This window comes from Panthera leo, chromosome B1 (assembly GCF_018350215.1).
Source record: "Panthera leo isolate Ple1 chromosome B1, P.leo_Ple1_pat1.1, whole genome shotgun sequence".
NCBI lineage: Eukaryota > Metazoa > Chordata > Mammalia > Carnivora > Felidae > Panthera > Panthera leo.
The window spans coordinates 42,588,782-42,612,695 of record NC_056682.1 but is presented as its reverse complement, the minus strand read 5'-3'; the positions used below and the strand labels follow the sequence as shown (position 1 = coordinate 42,612,695).

At 35.7% G+C, this 23,914-nt stretch overlaps 1 protein-coding gene across 1 annotated transcript; it reads left to right on the top strand.

The window, feature by feature from the left end:
- Positions 1-862: 862 nt before the first annotated feature.
- On the top strand, positions 863-14,510 carry IDO1 (indoleamine 2,3-dioxygenase 1). Its single transcript, XM_042934765.1, has 10 exons — positions 863-1,027; positions 4,385-4,480; positions 4,597-4,716; positions 7,670-7,788; positions 8,937-8,951; positions 10,471-10,570; positions 11,116-11,233; positions 12,299-12,350; positions 13,016-13,164; positions 14,140-14,510. The coding sequence occupies exons 1-10, from the start codon at positions 929-931 to the stop codon at positions 14,493-14,495; spliced, it is 1,224 nt and encodes a 407-aa protein (XP_042790699.1). The 5' UTR covers positions 863-928; the 3' UTR covers positions 14,496-14,510.
- The last annotated feature ends 9,404 nt before the right edge of the window (positions 14,511-23,914 follow it).

Here is a 23,914-nt window from a genome sequence, read left to right as displayed (position 1 = left end):
AGTAGAGATACAGAAAAGTCTTCCTAAAAATTACTTCTAAGGAATATGAAGAAGAAAGAACTGTATCACTGAGAACACAGATAAAAGACTGAATAAGAAAAATGGGCATGTAGAGAGGTACTGTCTTTCGTTTTTTAATTTTTAAAATAATTTTTTAATGTTTATTTTTTAGAGACAGAGAGACGGAGCATGAGCTGGAGTGGGACAGAGAGAGAGGAAGACATAGAATGCGAAAACAGGCACCAGGCTCTAAGCTGTCAGCACACAGCCTGACACGGGGCTCAAACCCTCAAAGGGTGAGATCATGACTTGAGTTGAAGTCTGACGCTTAACTGACTGAGCCACCCAGGTGCCCCAAGAGGTACTGTCTTAATTCCTCACCTGCTTCCATTTTTTTCTACAACAATCATTGCCTACATTAGTTCAATGTAGCATGGTTTACATTTCATGGCTGCTGAAATAAGACACTACCGTGTTTAAAGAACCCTAGAGACTTAATGGAAAGCCAATGATAGTAACAGTGAAGGGGTATTTTAGGACTTTAGCCTTGGTCAAATTCATTGTCTTACTTCAAAGATTTAAAAGTTCCCATAAAAAAATGTACTTTTCTAGTTACCTATATTCATGGTTTTTGTTATTTCAGTTTCTTTCTCACATTCCCTATGACAGTAAATGAATGGTGTTCCCAGTGACAAATACTTCATAGTACCATAAACTTTCAGTTTCTTCATATGATGAATAGAGATGCTTTTGTGGTTTTATTGTTTATCAAATTACAAAGAAAGAAAATGAAACTATTCCAAAAGTGGAAGTCATTTCTTGCTGCCTACGTGTGTAAGTTTGCAATCATTGGCTATGGCAACCTCTATAATAGATGCTCTGAAAACTCCTTGCACAACAAGGAGGACCAGAGAAGTAGACTGCAAGAATGTCACACAATAGGATATTGCCTACAAAAAATTCTTGGAAAAATTTGAAAGAATACCATATAGATGAAGAGGTGGGCTTCGTTCTGCCAACTCCACAGGTAAGACAAAGAACTGATGTATGGGCAAAAATGTTTTCTTATCATTACTTACCTGAGCAAGTTAACTTCTGTTGAGCAAATGTGGTTCAGTAATTTTTACTGAACAAATGGATGAAGCAATGCCAAAAGTAGAGCAGAATTTTAATAAATGGTGCATACTTAACTTCCTTAAAATTTTCTGCCTAGAGATTGAGTCTTAAATCCATTTTTTACTTACCTTACACAGATAAGGTAAGTGATGAAATAAGGAAACTATAGAAGTATTTTGGCTTAATGCAATTGCATTTTGGGGGGGCATTTTGAAAAACAACAACAACAAAGTAATAAATGATCCATGTCAAAGGAACCCCTTTTCTTGGTTGATAATACCTTAAATTGTGTGAAGTACATGTTCCTACTTTGATTAGGTTTTTGAGACGGTATATCAAGCAATTTTGTGTTGTATTAATACTACTTGTTGCTACTAAGTGTAAGATTTGGATGAGAGTCTGAATTGCCTTTTTTTTTAAATTTTACAAACTTTGCCTGCAAACAGCAAGACATGTAGAGTAAGTGTTTGTCTTTAAAACTACATTTTTTTAAAGTTGTATTTCAAAGAATGCCAGGAAAACCATCTTATTATCTATCTCAAATAACAAACATGTATATAGCATCGTTAAGCAATTTACAAATACTAACTTACTCCACCTTCATAACCATCCTAAAAAGTATGTATGTTATTAACCTCATTTTCCTGATGAGAAATTTAAGCCATGCAGAGGGCATCTTTAAATGAAGCAAACATATTTATAGTTAGAGATCTAATCTAACTGTACTTAGAAACAACATCCTGTAGGGGCATCTGGGTGGCTCAGTTGGTTACATATCCAACTCTTGATTTCTGCTCAGGTCACAATCTCAAGGTTCCTGGGATCTGGGATCGAGCCCTTCTCTCTTACCCTCTGCCCTCTCCCCAGCTTATGCTCTCTCTCTCTCAAACAACAACAAACCCACTAATGTCATTGCTTAAAGCACTTTGTATTTACAAATCACTAATACTTAGACCTGCTCCCCCTCCATACAAGCACACTGCAGTGCCAGGATAAGATGATTTTGGAAATGTACTTATCAATGGTACAACAAGAAGTTGCAAAACTCTATATATAATTTTTCTCCCAGAGTAAATTCTCTTAAAAATTAAGGCAATCGTGGCAGTTTTGGAGCTCTAAGAACAGATTCCAAGGGGTAAAGCAAAACAAATGAAAGCAAACAAAAACAAAACAAAACTCTTCCTGGACTACTTAAAAAGTAGTAATTACTACTTAAGATGTTTAGGAAGTTAGATCATATTCTGAAACAAGGAGAACAAATTAGTCATTACTTTTTTATTTCTTCACTGAAGATCTTTCCTAGAAATTATAAGTTCACAATGTTCATTTCATATTTTATCATCAATCAAATTTCTATTCCAAAAGAAAATAATGTCTTCTAGTTCCACATAGATACAAAATACATTCTCTAATCTAGCAGAAGTAGATGACCCTCTGTGTTATTCTTAATTAATTTATATTATACCATTAAGCATCTGAAACAGAGGTATATTATTGATTGAATTTTTGCATCTGTTAAAAGTTCTGTCAAAAGGATGTTAATCACGATATAGGACAACAAAAAATATTTCTGTTATTTGGGGAAAATAGTAAAAACCAAAAATTCAGCGGTGTTCCAGAGTAAAATGCAGAACAACAACAACAATATATACATACATATATATATATATATATATATATATATATATATATATGTAATATATATTTGTTACTAAAAACACCACTGCACAGCATTTGTGTGGTTAGGGAGAAAGTTTCAGAGAAACCAGAGAGGTGACTATCTAGTGAATATACTGCTTGCATATTTCATTGCTAAAAAATCTGCACTAATAGACAAAGACTGGCCAATTATCTGAAGTCCCTGAAAATGTTTGAATTTTATGTGATGTTTGCCTTTTTGTCTTTTAGCTTACTTATAATATTAATTGTTTTGAAGCTTTGAATTTTATGTGACGTTTGCCTTTTTGTCTTCTAGCTTACTTATAATACTAATTGTTTTGAAGCTTAAAATTTCATCAATGTTGGTTTGAGTTAATCTCTCTGTTTTTGCTGCATCCCCATAGTTCAGTATTGATGACCTCAAGAACATATCTGGAAACAGCTTAATGAGAAAGGCATGGGGAAAGAGCATATGGGAAGTTGAAGCTCATTTCAGGGCAGTGTCTAGGTCTTTTGTTTACATGTTTTCCTTTGACATGAAAGTATAAATATGATAAGATCCAAAGAGACACTTTTGTTTGGATTTTATTTGCACTTATTGGGAAAAATATAAGCCTATAGTACCAAAGCAGGCAATTGGTACATATAGGTACAGCATCTCTTACAAGTCCAGTACTGTCCAAGGTTCTGTAAGAAATACAAAATTAAAAGCATGATAAAATCCTTACCATCAAATGGGGTAGTGAGATGTTAAAAGAACATTGATTTTTGAGGGGTGCCTAAGTAGCTCATTCGGTTAAGCATCTGACTTCAGCTCAGGTCATGATCTCACGGTTTGTGAGTTCAAGCCCCATGTTGGGCTCTGTGCTGACAGCTCAGAGCCTGCAGCCTGCTTCAGATTCTGTGTCTCCCTCCCTCTCTCTCTTCCCTTACCCTGCTTGTGCTCTCTCTCTTTTTCTTAGAAATGAGGAATGAATAAGCTTTTTAAAAAAAAAAGGAAAGAAAGAGCATTGATTTTTGAAAGTTGGAAACACTTAAAAGTTCAATCACAATAAACTATATGAACTATATGTACAAAACAATCTCATAAACTGAGCCTTGTTTTCCTTATTCATGAAATGGAGATAACAGTCAATTTTTTAGGTCATTGTAATATTTAAATAAGAAATTATTGAGCAAAGTGCCTAGTCTACTTACTGACATCTAAGAAATCTCAATTTTCTTCCATTAAAAAAAAAAATTAGAATCTAGCCAGGAAGAGAAAATAAATAGCAGATAACAATAAATTACTTAACAATGTGAAGGTATAATACACAGGATTTATACTTGGGGATCTAAGTGTATGTTGGAGTAATCAGGATGATTTTAGTGGAACTTTTGAGGTAGCCTGTGTAAAAGAGCAGGTGAGAGTGCTGGAGGAGAGGAAGAAGTCTTGAGCTCTGAGTGCGCAGGTAACAATACAAGGACTGGGGTTACTGAACAGGTAAGTGTTTGTCAGGACAGCATTACACAGAATTGATCTACAGGCAAGACAGACTATGAATCAGATACAAAACTATTTCATAAAAATTTTCACTATGAAATAAATGTCCCGTTTCTTTTTTTCTAGGAGGAACTACCTTACCCTTATGATCAATGGATTTCCATTGCTAAAAACCTGCCTGAACTTATTGAGAAAAATGAACTACGTAAAGAAGTTGAGAAGGTTTGGAAAGGCATTACATTCATCTTTCTGTTAGAGCTTCTTAACATTTTTCACTTGGCTTTAAAGCTATAATGTCACCCATGTTGATTTGAGTCAATCTCTCTTTTTATTCCCAGTTAAAAATGTTCAGTATTGATGACCTCAAAGACCACAAGTCACAGCGCCTTGCACATCTGGTCCTGGGGTATATCACCATGGCGTATGTGTGGAACCAAGGGGGTGAAGATGTTTGTGAGGTTTGGAGATTTCCTGGTATTTCTTATGCTATATGACAATTTACATCCAATTTACATTTAACGTAAAAATAATTCTAAAACTATTATAACTAAATTTGGTGATGCTTGTATAACAGAAAATAAAAAGAAGACAATGTTTCATTGACTTAACATGCCAGCTGCTATCATTATTGGATTTTTAATCTTTCACTTACATAACACAGTTGCTCCATCCTGTGGATATAGACATATGTCCTGAGTCTTTCACTTAAATTATATTGTAAGCATTTTTTAGTTACAACATAATCATGCTAGTCATCATTTAAAATCACTTTATAGTTTTTCATTGAGTTACTGGACTTTATTTATTCAATCCTCTGTTTACAAATACTGTACTTGTTTTAATATTTTGCCATTGTAAATGACATTATAATCAATATATTTGAAAATTAAATTTTTTCTCTCTTTATGAGTTTTGGGAGATATGGACATTTTATGACTCTTCCTACTTAATGCCAAAGTGCTCTCTTACATCAATGTAAATGTAATCTGTCAACATGGAAGAACATATGGGTTTCACTCTACTCTCATCAACAGTAGATAACTTTAGATTTGAAATAATACCATATTTTATTTTAGCTGGAAATCCTAATCACATGAAACCAATTGACTGTAATACCTGATCTTTAGACAAGAAAGAGATAAAATAGATTCCAGAAGCACCTTCTGCCATTTAATGATTTTTTTTCCTTTTTGACAATTTAATTGGAATTATTATCTTGTCTTTCCACATCCTGTTTAAATACAAAATGACACATATAGTTCCTCTATGTGATAAGTCATCCTCTGATATGTAAACAAAAGGGAAAATGTGTTCTGCATAATCATGGGAACACCTTTTACTTCTTTATAATTATCAGACTACCATATATAAATTTTGTGATGACACAAAAAAGTTTCAGATTAGTTCTAGCCTTACAACCTAAGCACACAGCCCCACTAGACTTGCTAGAATCTGAGTCTAGCTAAATGTGTAGGTATTGTATAGAAAGATCATCAATAGGGGCACCTGAGTGGCTCAGTCAGTTAACCCTACAACTCTTGGTTTCGGCTCAGGTGATGATTTCAGAGTTCATGGTCTGCGCTGACGGAGTGGAGCCTGCCTGGGATTCTCTCTCTGTGCACCTGCCCTGATCACGCACACATGCACACTCTCTCTCTCAAAATGAGTAAATAAATCAAAACAAAATGAAAGATCATCAATAACAAAGGGCAGCATATGCTAAGTGGAGAAGTATGAGAGTCCAGAGGAGTTAAATAGTAGTTGGTATAATAATGAAATGTTTCAAGGAAGAAGTGGGACTTGAATTGCTTCTTAAAAGATTGATACAGCTTATTCAAAGAGGAGAGAAGCAAAAAAGAGAAAGAGAGGACTAGCAAAAAATATGGAGACCAGAATGTACATGGATAATAAAAAAGATAATAAATTTACCAGACTGGACATCAAAATTATAAAATAAAAATAAAAATATATTTTTAATTTATCTAGTTTTTATATACCACATTATTCTAAAAAGGATTTTAGAAGCCAGCAACAAATACATATACACATATATATGTATATACATATATATAGAAAATTATATATATATATATACATATATATATGATTATTGAAGTGAGGAAACTATAGGAAATATATATATGTGTGTGTGTGTGTGTGTGTGTGTGTGTACACATACTGTCAATAGTCATACACACACACACACACACACATATATATATACAACTATGAAGTGAGGAAAGAAAACAAATGGATAAAAAATAAGATATATCAATATAAGGCAAATTTTGCTTGAGAATGGGTTAGAAATTAGCATCTGAGTTTCTTAGTAGCTGTGTAAATGTCTCTTAATAGATTAAGATGGGTTTGAACATTTCCTTTCTTTTTTCCAAGTCATCTCAAATTAATTTTTCAATTAAGCACCTTCCCTTTTGTTTCCCTTTGATCTTCCCTTTAAATCAGAAAGAGGCAGAAATTTCCTTTAGAAACAAATGTAAATCATTTGCAAACCAAAATGTTTCACTTTCCAGAGGCATAAGTTCTGCAAGGGCTTTGATAGCAAATGTTACCATGCTAACATTTTGTCTTGTTAAAACATCATCTCCAGGTGTATTAAATTAATCCGAAGCTACTGAGGTTAGAGCTCTCCTGAGCTCTCAGAACTATTGAGTGGGCCACATTGTCATGCCACCTCTCCCACCGTAACCCACCTCCTACTACCCCAGATGAGCCACACATATTCCAGCCATAGGCTGCTGATGACAAGGATGATCTTAATTATTACATGGGACAATCTGGTTATAAAATCAGGCAGATAAAGAATAAAAGGTCAGCATTATGATTAATAGAGCAGTTGGAAAACATGGCATGCATGAGTGGCAACAATGGGCACCCTAAGAGAGCGCTTGCCCATCAGGATTGCCCTGTGGGGGTAGGAGCCTTTTAGAATGTGGGCAAACACAGAGCAGAATCCTGAGTAATAGGCTCAGGAAAAGAAAAGTTGAGAACAAAGGAAACTGAGCATGATTTTATCCTTGTATTTCCTATGGATGAAAAATTCCTTGCATAGAGGAATTGCCCAACAAATATTCATGGGGTGGACACATGAGTGAATAAGTAAGTGACTACAAGTAACCACAGACCGTTGGAAAGTCAAGGATACATCCTTTGTTCCTTGAACCCTTTACCTCCTTTCTCTCTCTCTGACTAGATTATGTCCACATCAACCCACATCTAAAACATAAACATTTAATAATTCCCAGGACTAAGTTGTGAAATGAGGAAGAGAAAATTATAGTGGTTTGGTTTCAGAATGCCATGATGTAGAACAGCTAATGTTCTGGCACCCAGAAAGCAGAGAAAAAGGTAAGATACTTCAAAGGCTAATACTAAATACTGTGTTTTAATTAGGTCTTGCCAAAGAATATTGCTGTTCCTTACTGTGAACTGTCTAAGAAGCTGGATCTGCCTCCTATTCTGGTTTATGCAGATTGTGTCTTGGCAAACTGGAAGAAAAAGGATCCCAATGGGTACGTAAATTGTGATTATAGCAGGAATTAAAGAAGTACATGCTTGGGGCACTTGGGTGGCTCAGTCAGTTGAGTGTCGTGGTTGAGCAGTTCGAGCCCTACATCGGGCTCTGTGCTGACAGCTTAGAGCCTGGAGCCTGCTTCAGATTCTGTGTCTCTCTCTCTCTCTCTGCCCCACTCCTGCTTATGCTCTGTCTCTCTCTGTCTCAAAAATAAAATAAACATTATTATTATTTTTTAAAGAAGTGCATGCTATTTATGTCAATAGGGAGTTAGTCATTGGTTCAGTTTTCAGCAGCACAGCTTTCTTCTCTGTCTTGGGGGTATGTTTTCCTCTGCTGGTATATACAAGAGAGAAAGGTGTATAATTAACATACAATGAAATGTGCCATCCTGACTGTTCGGTTGGGGGATTTTGACTGTTCTACACACATGGATAGCCTGTGACGAGATACAGAATATCACCTCTATGGTTCTTTCTATTCAATTCTCTTCTCTACCTCCAGGTACACACATTCTGATTGGTCATTTTAAAAATTAATTTTTTCTGCTATTGGATTTCATATTAGTGCGATTATAGAGCAGGTATTCTTGTGTCTGGCTTTTTTTTTTACGGGTAACATGTTTCGGAGATTCTACAACTTTAATGTTTATCTCTCCAGTTAAGAGTAAACACATTTTCGGCAGTGGAAAGGAAAATGCCCAGGCCCTCAGTGCAGCCTGTTGAGGGACTAGGCCCCTGCTATCATTTTAGCAGTGGGATTTGATACCCTAAGGGGACAAGAGACATAGGGTGTCCCAGGGCTCTGGGTGTGTTTCTGCAGAGGAGTACTGTAGACCCAGGAACCATAAAATGAAAGGATTTGATCTAGAAAAGTTTATTAGGAATGACTAGTTTTGACTAACCTTCTGTGTTCCTTGAATATTTATTTATTTTTTTTTTACTTAAAAAGTCCTAAGTATTTGCAATGCCTAGTTGCTAAATATTTTTTTAAAAACATATATATTTTTCTTTTTTTTACTTATATCTTACCTTTGATAGATCAGTAGTATTACATTAATAATAACTCAAAACCACTGTTTGAGTTTTTAACTGATTTTCTTTTTCTTTTCCAACTGGCCCACTGTTTGATGGCTGCTTTCATAAGGCCCATGACTTATGAGTAAGTATTTGATCATTTTATTCTAAGGATTATTTTTTATTCAAAGTAAATATAGGTTTATCAGTATCATCCAAATGTACTTTTTAAGAGACCAGTTGAATTCAGGCAAAAAATAACTCAAGTAATTTTTTAAAGAACAAATAATCCCAATCCTTAATTAGATCTCAGACTATCATAGGACCATGTCTGCTTGATATCATAGCTATATTTACATGCAAAAATAACACCTGCATATATAAAATGTAATTAAAAATGCACAAATACAAAATGCACATCCATCTGTGTGTCTTTGATTTAATAATCTCAGTGGCCAGAAACATAAACTTGTTCTTTTTGGCCCAATCCTTACTATTTTTGATCTATGTACTGAGCGGAGGCTGAAAGTTAGGGAAACAAAGGTAAATATCATAGGAATAAGCCTGCTTTGGTGCGGAAAGTGGATACAGGCAAATTATGTAAATTGCTCCTTGATTAGGAAGAGGGCAAGAGGAGCTCTAACCAAATAAAAGGGATGAAGAAGGAATTCCTGTAGCAGGTTACTTAAGCTGAGTTCCAAAGAGTGAGTAGGAAGGAATTAGCTACAAGAAAAAAATGAGTGTTCATAGTGGAGGATACAGCAAGAGTAAGGGCCTCAAAGTGATGAAAATCTTGATGTATTACCAAACTGAAGGAAGGCTAGTGTCGTTGATGAGTAGTGACTGATGCAAGTAGTAGTGTGGTAAAGGGAGGAAGAAATAAATTTAGCCAAAAGATTATGTAGGACTTTTGGCTATGATAAGGGGTTTAAATAGTATCTTCAGATCAGTGGACAGCTATGGAAGGCTTTTACATGGGAAGATGGTATCATCAGTCCCATTTTACAGATGAGAACACTGAGGCAGAAACATAAAATATCTAGGTCAAGGTCACACAGCAAGTAAACTTGCAGAAATGGTCTGGCTTTGGAGACTATGAATTTAACCACCATGAACTTCATAGATATACAGATACTGAATCCTTGGTAGCACTAGTGTGAAACTTCACTAAAAAAGAAAATACGGTATAATCAATTATTTGAATTTCCCAATTTCTTTGTAAAGCAAGTAAACCACTGAGAAATTGAATCAGGTGCACAGATAAAAATATAGATATGAATATATTTATTTAGAGCAAAACCTGCTTAAAATTATACCTCACAGATGTCTCTATAAGCATCAAATATGTATAAATCTATAAATATGGTAATATATATGCATGTGAAAAATTAATGAGACAAAAGAAACAGAAATGGTCTTGGAATTTCTGGTTCCAAAATTCTAAAATAGAATTTAAAGTCCCAGCTTAATTTACCATTAGATCTTAGACGATGGACCTAACACTCATATTCCCAACAATGTAATATAGTAAAACCTAGCATACTTATCCCACAAGATTATTTTGAAACTAAAATAGAATAAAAATACTTGAAAACTACAAAGCACTCAAACAAATACGCCAGTATTTTTGCTAAATTCTTGACTCCCTTGACTTATTTTCTTAGGAACATGGACATTCTGTTTTCGTTTCCTGGTGGAGACTGCGGTAAAGGATTTTTCCTGGTTTCTCTGTTGGTGGAAATAGCAGCAGCTTCTGCAATCAAAGTAAGTCTATCCATACTGGCAAATTTGTATCTTGAGTTCCATAAGCAGATCAATCATTCTATATTATGCATGAAATAACTTTATCTTGATTGAATAGAGCATTCAATTATTTAATTGGATATAAGGGATCATCTGGTAGAAAAAAGTATTTTATTTATTTTTGTGTCTCATCTAAAATACAAAGCGTAGGACCCACGCATTTAGAATAAAGTTTGAAGCCTCAAAAAAAGAGATACATTTTTAATGCAAGTTGTCATTGGAACTAGATCACAGAGTGATATAAATCTAATGGTTTTGACTATTAGAATTAGAAATAACACTATATAAAACTATATAAACTTATCTCTAAATGTTAAATAAATAAAAATAAACCCAAGCTTAATTAAATACAAGGAAATTAAGTCAAACAATAAGAGGGTACTCACCAAAACAAAAGAAGTGGAAATCCCACGTTTAATTTGGGGATTAAGAATTAGAAGAAGTTTATTCTATGCCAATATTTAGTGCTAAGAAATCTTAAATGTTTACCTTTTTTTTTTTTAAAGGTAATTCCTGATTTATTGAATGCAGTAAAATGTGAGGACCACAATACTCTGCAAAGGGCACTGCGTTACATAGCTTCTTGTCTGCAACAAGCCCAGGAAGAGTTTAAACAAATTCATGGCAAGTGTTGTATGCCAGGCAACATTCAAGGCTGGCAGTCACAAGTTTCTGATTACCTGAAACGTAGAGTTGTTAAACAAATAGAAAAAAAACTCTCACTTAAGTGGGTGTGTTTTCACTTTATCTCACTAAATTATTATAGTTTCCTGTGATAGGTTTCGTTATATTAATTTTATAGATAAAGTAATCTACTGGAGAGATAAAATAAATGGCCCAAGGTTACATATATAGTAAATTGTGAAGCTAGAATTGCAAGCCAGGTAATTATTTAACTGTCAGGAATGTCCTAGCCTCCCACTGAAAACCATGGAGACAGTTGCTTAAGGTTCAGGCTGTTTTAATTTCTGAAATACTTAGCTTCTGCTTGATAAGAACTCCCTAAGAATTCTGCTTTTTCACAAGTTAAGTAAGAAACAACAGAGAAAAGCTACTGAGCTCAAAGTTATTACAAAATTAACAGTTAAAAAAAAGCAGCAATAACCAAAAAAAGTATATAAACAAAGGTCTACCAAAAAAAAAAAAAAATGCGCTCTGCCGGACAGCTTCAACAAATATGTCACAGTGTATCCCTAGGCTTTGAGTTACTGATGATTGGTCATTGGAAAGAAATAGACCTTCAGATAAAAAATGTTAGTAAGCTTTGGGAAGAGAGACATGGGGATGATCCACAGGGAAACAAACCCACAGGGTTCCTGGGGTTGTTGTTTCTGCTTTTCATTTTATTTAGATTTGTTTCTTTCTTTATGTAAGTAGTTTATCTCATGGCAGTAAGCATGTGAAATAGCTTTAAAGAAACATTGGCAGTTTAATTGGTCTCCCTAGGAGGAGTCTGATGTGGGCTTAGGCTCTTTGATATAAGCTGTGTGCTAGCCCTATGGTAGACCCTGTTCAGTGGACATGAGGCTCACTTGGGAGAGCTTCTCCTCAGGGACTTTTTCTGCACAGATGGACCTAATGCCTTTCCTGCAGCCTAAGCTGAAACCCGCTATCAGTTATTTACAATATCTTGATCTCCTGTGATGGTTCTGATAACTGCTTAATTTAACATACCTTATCTTTTTACAGAATATGTGGATCCAAACACATTTTTCAATGTTCTTCGCATATACTTGTCTGGGTATGTAGTCTTACACCTGAGTTTGTTTTCTCTTAAACATTTATCATAACACATCAAATTCCCACTGATGATCCCCACTATCCATCGGGTTTAGGAAATAATTCATATCTTAAAAAACATGTTGTAGAGAAAGAATAGACTATTCTCTCTGTTATTAGTTGGCCAGGCATGGACTCGACTATGCACAGGAAAGGTAGTCATTTAAAAAAGAGGAATGGAGGTGCCTGGGTGGCTTAGTCAATTGAGCTCCTGACTCTTGCTTTTTGGCTCAAGTCATGATCTCCCAGTTCATGGGATCGAGCCCCATATCAGACTCAGCACTGATAGCACGGAGCCTGCTTGGGGTTCTCTCTCTCCCTCTCTCCCTGCCCTTCCCCCACCTCTCGCTCTCTCTCAAGATAAATAAATAAACATTAAAAAGAGAGAACAGAATGATATTTTCTCCAATGCAAAGGTAAGCTTCCATTTATAGAATCCTTATGCCAAATTTTCTCAGAAACATTTTATTTAGCATTCTCAAAAATGAACATGAGTGGAGGGAAGTGTGGAAGAAGAATAATGAAATCTATGTCATGTCACTCTCCATTCACCCTCTATTATAAAATTTTATATCTGAAAATTTGGCAATTAATCTAAATAATGATATTTTTTCCTTCCTCATCTAGCTGGAAAGGCAACCCCCTGCTGCCAGAGGGTCTGAAGTATGAAGGTGTCTGGGAAACCCCAAAGAAGTTTGCAGGGGGTAGTGCAGCCCAAAGCAGCGTCTTCCAGTGCTTTGATGTTCTGCTGGGCATCCAGCAGAGTTCTGGTGAAGGTGAGTGGATAATGACAAATAATAATAATCTCCTATGTTAATACAATAGTGTTTTAACATCTAAGAAGTAACTTTCCATCAGCATCTCATCTGAGCCTATCTGATACTTTTCAAAGAATCAGTAAGGCAAGATCTTGTTGTCATCACCCCCTTTCACAAACAACCAAGCAGGAACTTTTAAATTTCTTTACAGGTTAAGTGACAAACCCCTTATTAACCAGCTAGAAAGCAGTGAAGCCAGAACCAAAACCCAAGTTCATCACCCTCTCAATCTTGACATTTGAACATGTATATAAGGCCTAATTGGCTGTGATGAAGCCCATAGCACATGTCCTGAAAATGTATGATCAGATTCAGAAAGAGAAAGTCACCAGCAAATGAGATGGGACTGTGAGTTGAAGTTGGGGAAGTGGAGATGTCAGTGACAGGGGAGGCTTGACATTGCTCTTGGTCAGATTTTCCAGCAGGTCTTATTTTCCAGCAGCTCAAATTTTAAAGATGCCCCAAAGTTGAAATATGAACCACATCCATTATATTCTTTGTAGGGGTAGGAGAAGCTCCAGTAAGAACTTCTTGGTTAATAGTTCATTCATTTATTTAAAAGTTCTCCCTTAAACTCTCCTGGACTCTGTGTCATGATCTGTCAAGTATAGATTATATTCACCCTGTCTGTATCATCAGCTTTTTAGAAGGATCAAATACAGTAGGAAGTGAGAAAGGACAATGAGCAAAAAACTCTATTATGAAAGAATGAGTTCAGCTCATGGGGCTTTCAGAATTAAGGCTGTATTACAATAATTACCATTACTAGATCAAGACGAGTAGTCTTCTAACAGGGTGGTTGTGAACTCAGTGCCTCATGTTTTAGTGGTGGCTTGTGATCTCCCACCCACAATGACCTCACTCTGACCTTCTCCCCTAGATTGGGGAATGTTTTGGTTTCCCTACTAACTAATCTTTCTCTTGTTCCTTCAGAATCTTCTTTCAAATTCCTTCAGGAAATGAGAGAATATATGCCATTAGCTCACCGGAAATTTCTCCAGTCATTAGAGTCAGCCCCCTCAGTCCGTGAGTTTGTTATTTCAAAAGGTGATGCTAAACTGAAGGCAGATTATAATGAATGCGTGAAAGCTATGGCTAACCTGAGAAAATACCATTTGAAAATAGTAGCCAAGTACATCGTGATTCCTTCAAGGAACAAGCACAAGACAAACTCCACATCTGAAGAAACATCAGAACCAGAAAATAAAGGAACTGGAGGCACTAGTGTCATGACTTTCCTGAAGAGTGTTAGAAATACAACTGAGAAATTCCTGCTGAACGTTGACTAATGTAACTTGGCATTTCGTAAAGACCAAGATGTCTATATATGTCTATATTGCTCATTGTATCAGACCCACGAATTAATAATACACAAATTTTTAATAGTACTTATAAAAGATTTCAAAGTGTTTTTCCAATATCTGTTCCTTCCTTGTAAGAATAGAATTATAATAAAATTAGAATATTTTATTGTAATTAAAATGATGACATTCAATAAATATTGATATGATATAATAAAATGTCTAAAAGTTGCTTTATTCATAACTATAATTAAATACTCATCCAGATGAAACCCAGTCTACACTGCTACCCTCAACCATGGGTAATAGATTCCTTTACTCTCCCTACAGTAATATCACACTTGTTTATAATTACCTGTGCCCTTGTCTGCATTGTTACTACATGATAAGCTTCCCAATGCCAGGGACACCCTATTTTTTACTGACCCATGCATCCCCCAACCTTAGTACATACCTAGCAAATACCTGTTGAATGAATATATAAATGAATCAATTCATGAATAAATTACTGTGGGCTAACAAGGTCACCTTTGAAATATAATTTCTCTCAGGAGGCTGGGGTTATCCGACACGCACAATCTGGCATGAATTTATTTAATAACATAATCTAAGAGTGTTGGAGAGGAGCTTAAAAATTATATTAGCCAAACTCATTTTTTAAAAATGTTTATTTTTATTTTTGAGAGACAGCATGTGCACGCAAGTAAGGGATATGAAGAGGAAGGGGGACAGAAGATCTGAGGTGGGCTCTGACACTGGCAGCAGAGAGCCCAAAGAGGGGCTCAAACTCACAAACTATGAGATCATGATCTGAGCCAAGGTCAGATGCTTAACCAGCTGAGTCTCCCAGGCACCCAGACCCAAACTAATTTTAAAGATGACAAAATTGAGGCTCAGAAGGATGAAGGTGCTTACTGAGGGTCACACAGTTGGTTATAAAGAGGAGGAGAACTTTAGTTTATTGATCTTTCTCATCTTTTTCACCGGTCTCGATGTAGACCAGGTTAGAGAGAAAGGGAATTTGGGAAGAAGAGGGAGAAGAAATGAGGTGACTTGATAGAATTTCATGAGATATAGTAGTAGATGATTAGCTAGATATTGGCTATGCTATTAAAGATGAGAAGAAAAACAAGACACAATGGCTGCCTGCGTGCAGAATTTGCAAACACTTTCAATTTGTGGAAAGCCCAGGTCTGAGGAAGTGGGTTGAGTGCACACACCCAAACAGATTCAAGGAAGGAAATGTAGTCACATATTTCTAAGGTCACACCTCTAAAAACTATTTCAACATATTTAACATATTTTGAATACACCCTAACCCAGTGAAATCTCCCTGTTCATAAGCAAAATTTCATTTGATTCCAGAGAAAATACACCAAATGTCAATGGTAATAGTTTTTAGGTGCATGGGACATATTTTCTTCTTTATTTTCCTGTCAGTGTTTCTGCAATGAACATATATAAGTTTAAAATGAGAAAAGTTTGCATGCATGAATGTATGCATGCAGACCAAGTACATACCTGTGTGTGTATACGTGTATAATTTTTAAGGGTTGGAAGAAAGGTCATCATGTCTCAGGGCTTGATGTAGTTAAGAACGCACTAAATTGAGAGGTTTCAAAGGTGGGTTATTTTTGTGGGCTCCGTTTTGGACATCTATTACCTTTGTGACCTTAGGCAAGTCATTTTGTATTTGTGTACAATGAGCATAATAATGCCTGTCCTGCCTTGTTCACAAGGTTACTGTTGAATGAAATATAGTGCTCAAATCTTAGGAAACTATAAAGTACTACTAGAATATAAGTAAATACTAAGAATCATTTATTGACTCCAAGTTAAGATGTTTTTCTGTCCTGTCTGCTACATGGATCAATCTGGCTCCACAGCTACATGCCACAAGGCTACATATCAAGAGTTTCTTCTCCATAATTGGTTTTATCTAATTAGTAATCAATCATCTTGACATGCAAAACATCTTTGATGCTTTCAGCCACACTCTGTATGCACATTTTCTCTTTAAGAACATCATGTATGGCGCACCTGGGTGGCTGAGTTGATTGAGTGTCCGACTTTCGTTCAGGTCATGATCTTGCAGTTTGTAGGTTTGAGCCCCACATTGGGCTCTCTGCTGTAAACCTATTAGCTCAGAGCCTGCTTCAGATCCTCTGTCCCTGTCTCTCTGACCCTCCCTGCTTGTGCTCTCCCTCCAAAATAAGTAAATACTTAAAACAAAAACAAAAACAAAACACAACAAAACAACAACAAAAACGGCATTGTTCCTGACATGGCGCTGTTGTTAGGTAGGTGATAGACTGAAACTGGGCTTCAAGTTCTCCACAAAGAGTGCGGACACTTGTTCGTCTGAGTGTATTCTCTTATATCTGTTCAAATAATGGAAACCATGATTCCTGGTTTTCTTCGAACTCACTCATCTCTGGACTGGAGGATGTACAGCAAAATACTGGATATGTTTTTAAAGAAGTCATGTTATTCTTGCATGCATGCCATGTGGCCTTGGCTCCACCATGGAGGAAGGGTCATTGAGTCACTGGAGGATGAAGGTGGTCTACCACCATGAGAGAAGGTTTTAACTAGATGCAGTGAATTCTTAGTAACATGGGTTTTCTTTGAATAGAATGACTGATACTTCCATCCCAGCCTATGTCATAGTAAAATCAGAAGTGTATAGTGGTATATTCCCTACATGTTGCTTTCCATAAGTGAGGAAAATATAGCTTAAAATTATGTATATTTTTCATTTCAAGTGTTCAGAAAAGTAAGTATATCTTACACCCTTCCTTCTGTACTTAACTTTTGTATGGTAAATGGTTGAGGTTCCTAACATATAATTCATATCTTATTTTTCTCACTCCAATATATTAAATGTAATATTACACATTATAGAGAATGCTACTCAATTCACAGCACTCTGGAATCCTCATACCCTTCTGTGAGACATGGTACACTGAGATATACAGTTCTTGTGGTGAGTCATGAGCTAAAGATAGGAATTTGCTTATTTCCAAAGAATTGTTTTATATACAATAAACAATTTAAAAATTAGAAGTTCAGACAGGCTAAAAATTTGACACATAAACACGAACTTGGTTGTCCTTAAGGTTCTTGCCAACTCTGAGATACAATGGCCCATACAATGCATGAATCCCTCTCCAATGCCTTTGACAATATAGAAAACTCTTATTTGGAGCTTACCTATATCAATTCACTTAATCATTTCAATAGGCTGATGAGATAAGTACTAGCTACTTTTAAGGAAACTGAGACCCAATGGAGTTCAGTAGCTTTCAAAAGCCACACAGCTAGCATATGGCACAGTAAAAAATTAAACCCAGGCAAACCACCTCCAGAATATGTCAACCCGCTACTGGGAGTACAAATTCCACTAAAGGAAAAAATGTGCGTACACGGGAATTCTTCTTCTTTTGACCTTTGCAATAGAAGAATTGGATACTTGACTGCACAGGGCTCTCCCTAAAATTTCCAACTCATGCATGATGTTTTATTGTGTTGCAGTAACAAGAAAAAAGTGGAGGTAGGGTGGTATTTCTGTTCCCATTACTGTTATTGGGTCAACCAGCCCAGGCTTTCCAAAATGGGAGCTCAGAGGCATATTTCTGATGCAGTATCCTGGAGACCTTATGGTGGCTGTGCTTTTGCCATAAGAACTGTAGCCATGGAAACTTAACCTAATGGGAACTGAGCCAAAAGGGAGCAGAGCCAGTGCCTGAAAATATGGTGTCCTACATGGGAGAGAAGAAGGGAAATATGAAAGTTAGAAATCTCTGCTTGGTAAAGGATCATTTGCTTATGTCTACAGAGCTGAGTCCATTTACACTGACTTGGAAGTTGCAGTCAACATAATAGACAAGAAAGTTGGAATGGTGTAGATAGTCCAACATAGGGTAAAATGCATTGCCAATTGGATCAGCCTTCTACTTCAGACCTTTATAACTATTTTGAAGATAGAAAGGATATGTACCTAGTATTAGAAATGTCTATAATTTTAAAAAAAGAAACAGTTGTGTAAAACAAAAACAGAATGAAAGCCTCTTCTAAAAACAAAGGTTAAAATGTCATGCACCAGATTGTTACAAGAAAGTTGTATATTCATTTTCATTATATACTACCCTAGGAACTCACCTCTTACGCAAAATGTGAACATTAAGATGCCATTATAAAAAGCACTATACATTATATGGTATTCCTAATTACATTTATCCCAGAATTGAAACTCAAAGTACACATGGGCTTGGATAATGTTTGGTCCATGAGCTGTGTGCTTTAGACATTACCTATTGGGAGGAAAGCTTTGACACTGAGATAGTCAAAAATGTATGAAATAAAGTAGGGTTGGTGGATTATAAAATGCTAAATTTTTTTTCTGAAGAAAGCAGAACTTGAGGCAGGAAACCACAGTTGGTTATCAGAAATGTACATTGTGAACCATTACAACCTTTTTAACTATTTACAGGTTAAAATCAGACTGAAAAGCAAAAATGTGGTGGTGAATGTGCTCTATTCAGAGAAGGTGTGAGCCAATTTTCTAAAGGAGTTGTTTGTATATCTAGTATTTGAAATGTGATTATTATTTACTATTCAAATGATGGAAACTATTTTCTCTTGTTGATAGAATGTACTCACCTGCTGGCAACATCAGTAGGTATGGACTGGACAATTTGCCAGAAGTATTGGAGGAAATAGGAATATACATCCAGATTTATACAGCTTATAAGATCTAAGTCTCTAAAAAGTCACCTATTATACAAGGTAGCGTAAATGCATTTTGATAGAAAATTAGCCTTGTGTTAGTTTTGAGGTTTGGTTTTATGATGGACCAAAAATACCCCAAAGAGAAAATTTAAGTCAGATGGCTGATAAAACTGGTAAATCTTACACCTTCATCACAGAAAGTAAACAGCTTGAAAGAGGACACAAAAGATATATATGGTCCATGCCATCAAGAGTCATTACATTTGTTTAGCACTGGGATCTATAATTTGAGGGAAGGAAAATCAAACTTATGTCTACACAAAAACCTGCACATGGATGTTTAAACACCTTTATTCCTAATTGTCAAAATTTGGAAGCAACCGTGACATCCTTCAGTAGGTGAATGGATAAAGAGGCTGAGGTACACTGTAGCAATGGAATATTGTTCAGCACTTTAAAGAAACCAAGCACGGGTGCCCGGGTGGCTCAGTCAGTTAAGTGTACAACTTCAGCTCAGGTCACGATCTCACGGTGTGTGAGTTCAAGCCCCACATCGGGCTCTTTGCTGTCAGTGCAGAGCCTACCTCAGATCCTCTGTCTCCCTCTCTCTGCCCCTTCCCTACTCACCCTCTCAAAAATAAACATTAAAAAAAAGAAAGTATTTTTAAATAAATAAAGAAAGAATCAAGCACAAAAGGAGGAACCTACCATGCATATTACTAACTAAATAAGTCAATCTGGAAAGGCTACATACTGTATGATTCTAGTTAAATGACATTCTGGAAAAGGCAAAGGCGTGGACAGTAAAAGAATCACTGATTTTCAGGGGTTAGGGAAGAGGGATAGATGAGCAAGCAAAACACAGAAGGTTTTTAATGCAGTGAAATTATTCTGTGTGATACTACAATAGTGGATACATATCATTACACATTTGCTAAAACCCATAGAATGTACACATCATGAGTGAACCTAATAAAAATTATGGACTTTGGATGATAATGATGTGTCAGTGTAGATTCATTGATTTTAACATGTGTACCACTGTGGTGTAGAAAGCTATGCTTATGGGGGCAGGAGATAAATGTAAACTCTCTGTACTCCCATTTTGCTGTGACAAACTGCTTTAAAAAAATAAACTCTATGAAAAAGAAAATTGCCATGTAGCCTTAGATATTTCAGTTAATCTCTCTGGACTATTCATACACATCTAAAAGATCAGAGATAAGTAGATCCTTCTTAAGGTGTCTTCCAACTCTTTGATTAAACCATATATGTGACCTGCAAATTCATCCATGAAAAAAAGTAAATGATAGTCTAGGTTAATCTAATGAAATTGTATACAACATAAAGTCAACATGCGTTCAATAGTAGAAATAGCAACTATATTTCTTCTAAATCACAAAGACAATGATTTTGATGTAATAAATATTTTTATATATTTATATATACAAGTTTACAAAATGAATGCCATTGTTTTCTATCTATAACCCTGCCAACGAATCAGAATAGGAACTCTTTTTCTTATTTTGTGCTGATTTTCAAAAATGTTGGAGGCAAGATGGGTGAGGAAAGGACAATCGCAGAATAACCTGTCTTTTGAAGAGAATGTCTTTTGAAGAATGTACATACCAGACCCTCTAATTTTCCAAAGATGATCAAAACCTTGTGAACTCTGGGAAGAGAGCCAGTGATCATGCTGATACAACCACCTCCCACATATCCATTTCTGATTGAGAACCACTATTATAGGCCATTGCCCAAACCCAGACTGAAGGATTAACTTGTAGGGGAGTTTCTTTCAACTCTATTCCCATAGATTTTAAAAACTCTCTTTTAGAACATGACACTTTTGCTCTTATATAGTTATTCTCTCCCTCTCTCCCTCCCTCCCTCCCTCTCTCTCTCTCTCTGTCTTATTTCAGCTGCTAGTTTATCAGTTGTCTATAGATAGGATCCATGACTTTTTCATTCTTACATCATAGCACTTAGCAACACATTTAAAATATTGGCTACTAAGAGAAGAAATACATAAATGCTATATTGACTCAAGCATTATTTTATTAATGGTGTTAGACCTAACCCTAAAAGCATCACAATTTCTACCCTAATTACTCATCTATTAGATAACAATTTAATAGGCAAACGTGGTATGCTAGTCCCTAAACTAGATAGTAGAGATGGAAAGGTTAAGGAAACCAACTTTACTTGAAGCTCACTAGTGAGGAAATAGACAAATGAATTAATTCAACACAATGGGATGGAAGCTATATAAAAATAAATGGAGAGTATAAGAGCAGACAGCTATAGTCCATAACCCAGACTAGTGGACAGCAGAAGGAGAATGGGCTAAATAGGGAAAGGAGATAATTCTAAAAGGAGTTGTGGTAAGAATAAACTTTTTAAGATAAGGTAATATGTGAGATGAGTTTTATTTTTTAATTTTTTAAATTCATGTTTCATTTAAATCTAAGTTAGTTAACATATAGTGTAGTAATGATTTCAGGAATAGAATACGGTGATTGATAACCTACATGCAATGCCCAGTGCTCATCCCAACAAGTGCCCTCCCCAATGCCCATTGCCCATCTAGCCCATCCCCCTACCCAACACTCTGTCAGCAACCCTCAGTTTGTTCTCTGTATTTAAGATTCTCTTATGGTTTCTCTCCCTCTCTGTTTTTATCTTATTTTTGCTTCCCTTATTCCATGTTCATCTGTTTTGTTTCTTAAATTCCACATATGAGTGAAATCATATGATATTTGTCTTTCTTTAACTTATTTTGCTCAGCATAATACACTAGGTCCATCCACGTTGTTGCTAATGGCAAAATTCATTCTCTTTGATTGCTGAATAATATTCCATTGTATATATATACCACATCTTCTTTATCCATCCATCAGTCAATGGACATTTGGATTCTTTCCATACTTTGGCTATTGTCAATAGTTCTGCTATAAACATTGGGGTGAGATGAGTTTTAAAGGGTAACTAATATTTATGCAAATGAAAGAAAGTTTGGAAATTTCAGAAAAAGAGTACAAAGAAGAGTGTACAAAGAACAGTGACATAAGCATGGTCTATTTGAGGCAGTACATATAGTTCAATATGGCTGAAGCATAAAAAAATAAGGGTGATAGGTTGGTGAAGCTAAACCATCATCATTTTCAAAGACCATGCAATGAAGTAGTTTCGATTAATCTTGAAAACCAAGGGAAATATTTTTAGCAGAAAAATGACTTTATCATATTTGCATATTTGAATAATATTTAAGTGAAGTGATTCCCATAACAAATAAATATTTAAATGATTTAGGTAGTAGTTGGAAATAAATATTGTATCTGTAGAATATTATGGTGGGGTCATGATAAAAACAACGCAATGAATTTAGAGGTTATAAAAGTAATTCAAGTCTCAAATGATAGGAAAGTCTTATGGGATTAGATTTGAGGCAGAGAGACCATTAGAGATTATGCTATAATATTCTAATACTAAATAGTAAGGAATCAAAAACGATGGCAGCAGGATTGGTGATAAAGGGAAACATGAGAAATATTAAGGCAGTAGGACTGGCAAGACTGATGTTCTTTTGGATGTAATAGATGACTTCCAGGTCTCCAGCTGGTCAACTGCGGCCACAGAAGTACCAGGGCCAGCTTCATGTGCATTCAACCTGTGCAGTCACATAAGGTCTTGTATATAAAAAGGCTTAATGATTGGCTTAACATCTACTGTCAGCATCTTGAAATTCTGAATAATTTTGAACAATGGTCCTTACCTTTTCATCCTTCACTTGCCCCTAACATTATATGGCTGGTTCTGAGGGATACCATTCACCTAGATATGGAATAGATAAACAAGATGAGCTTTGTTCTTATTACAAGAGAATAAATTGACAAGTACAGCTTGGATCTGTCATTAGGTAGTGGGCTCTCTGCTCAAGACCTTGAGCTAGTTGCTGGAGGATTTAAAAGCCTTTTCCCCCACCTTAATGAAAGGTATCTAGGATATATTTGATGTGTTAAGATATTTCATATGAAGCTTCTATAGAACATTAAAGTGAAGACATCTAGTAGATGACAGAAGAGATCCAACTGGAAACAAAATGTTGAAAATCATCAATGTAGAGATGATACTCAAAGTCTTTGAATGGATGAAATTACTCAGAGTGGTGAGTTTATTTTATTTTATTTTATTTTATTTTATTTTATTTTATTTTATCTTATCTTATCTTACCTTATTTTATTATTTTAAAGGTTTATCTTTGAAATTTATTTTTGGAAAGAGAGCACACCAGCATGGGGAGAGGCAGAGATAGAGGAAAGAGAGAGAATTCCAAGCAGGCTCTGCACTGTTAGAGCAGAGCCTGATGCAGCACTTGATCCCACAAACCATGAGATTGTGACCTGAGCCAAAATCAAGAGTTAAATGCTTAACCAACTGAGCCAACCACACTTCCCCTATCATTTATTTATTTTTAATTTTTTTCCCTCCACCTCCCCTAGCATCAGTAACTTTAAAGTCAGGCTGTCTGTGCTCCAGCCTTGACTCTACCGTTTACAAAAAGTATGACCTTAGGCTTTTACTTAAGTTTTATAAGCTTCAGTTTGTTGAATTGAATTATGGGAATAATAGTACCAACTCACAGCGCTATTGTGAGGATTAAATGAGATAACCCA

Bases quoted from the DNA above. Each gene is read 5' to 3' on its own strand.
- IDO1 (XM_042934765.1), top strand. From the start codon at position 929: ATGTCACACAATAGGATATTGCCTACAAAAAATTCTTGGAAAAATTTG. The intron at 4,481-4,596 runs GTTTGGAAAGGC...TTTTATTCCCAG, and splicing joins TACGTAAAGAAGTTGAGAAG to TTAAAAATGTTCAGTATTGA. The intron at 12,351-13,015 runs GTATGTAGTCTT...TTCCTCATCTAG, and splicing joins CTTCGCATATACTTGTCTGG to CTGGAAAGGCAACCCCCTGC.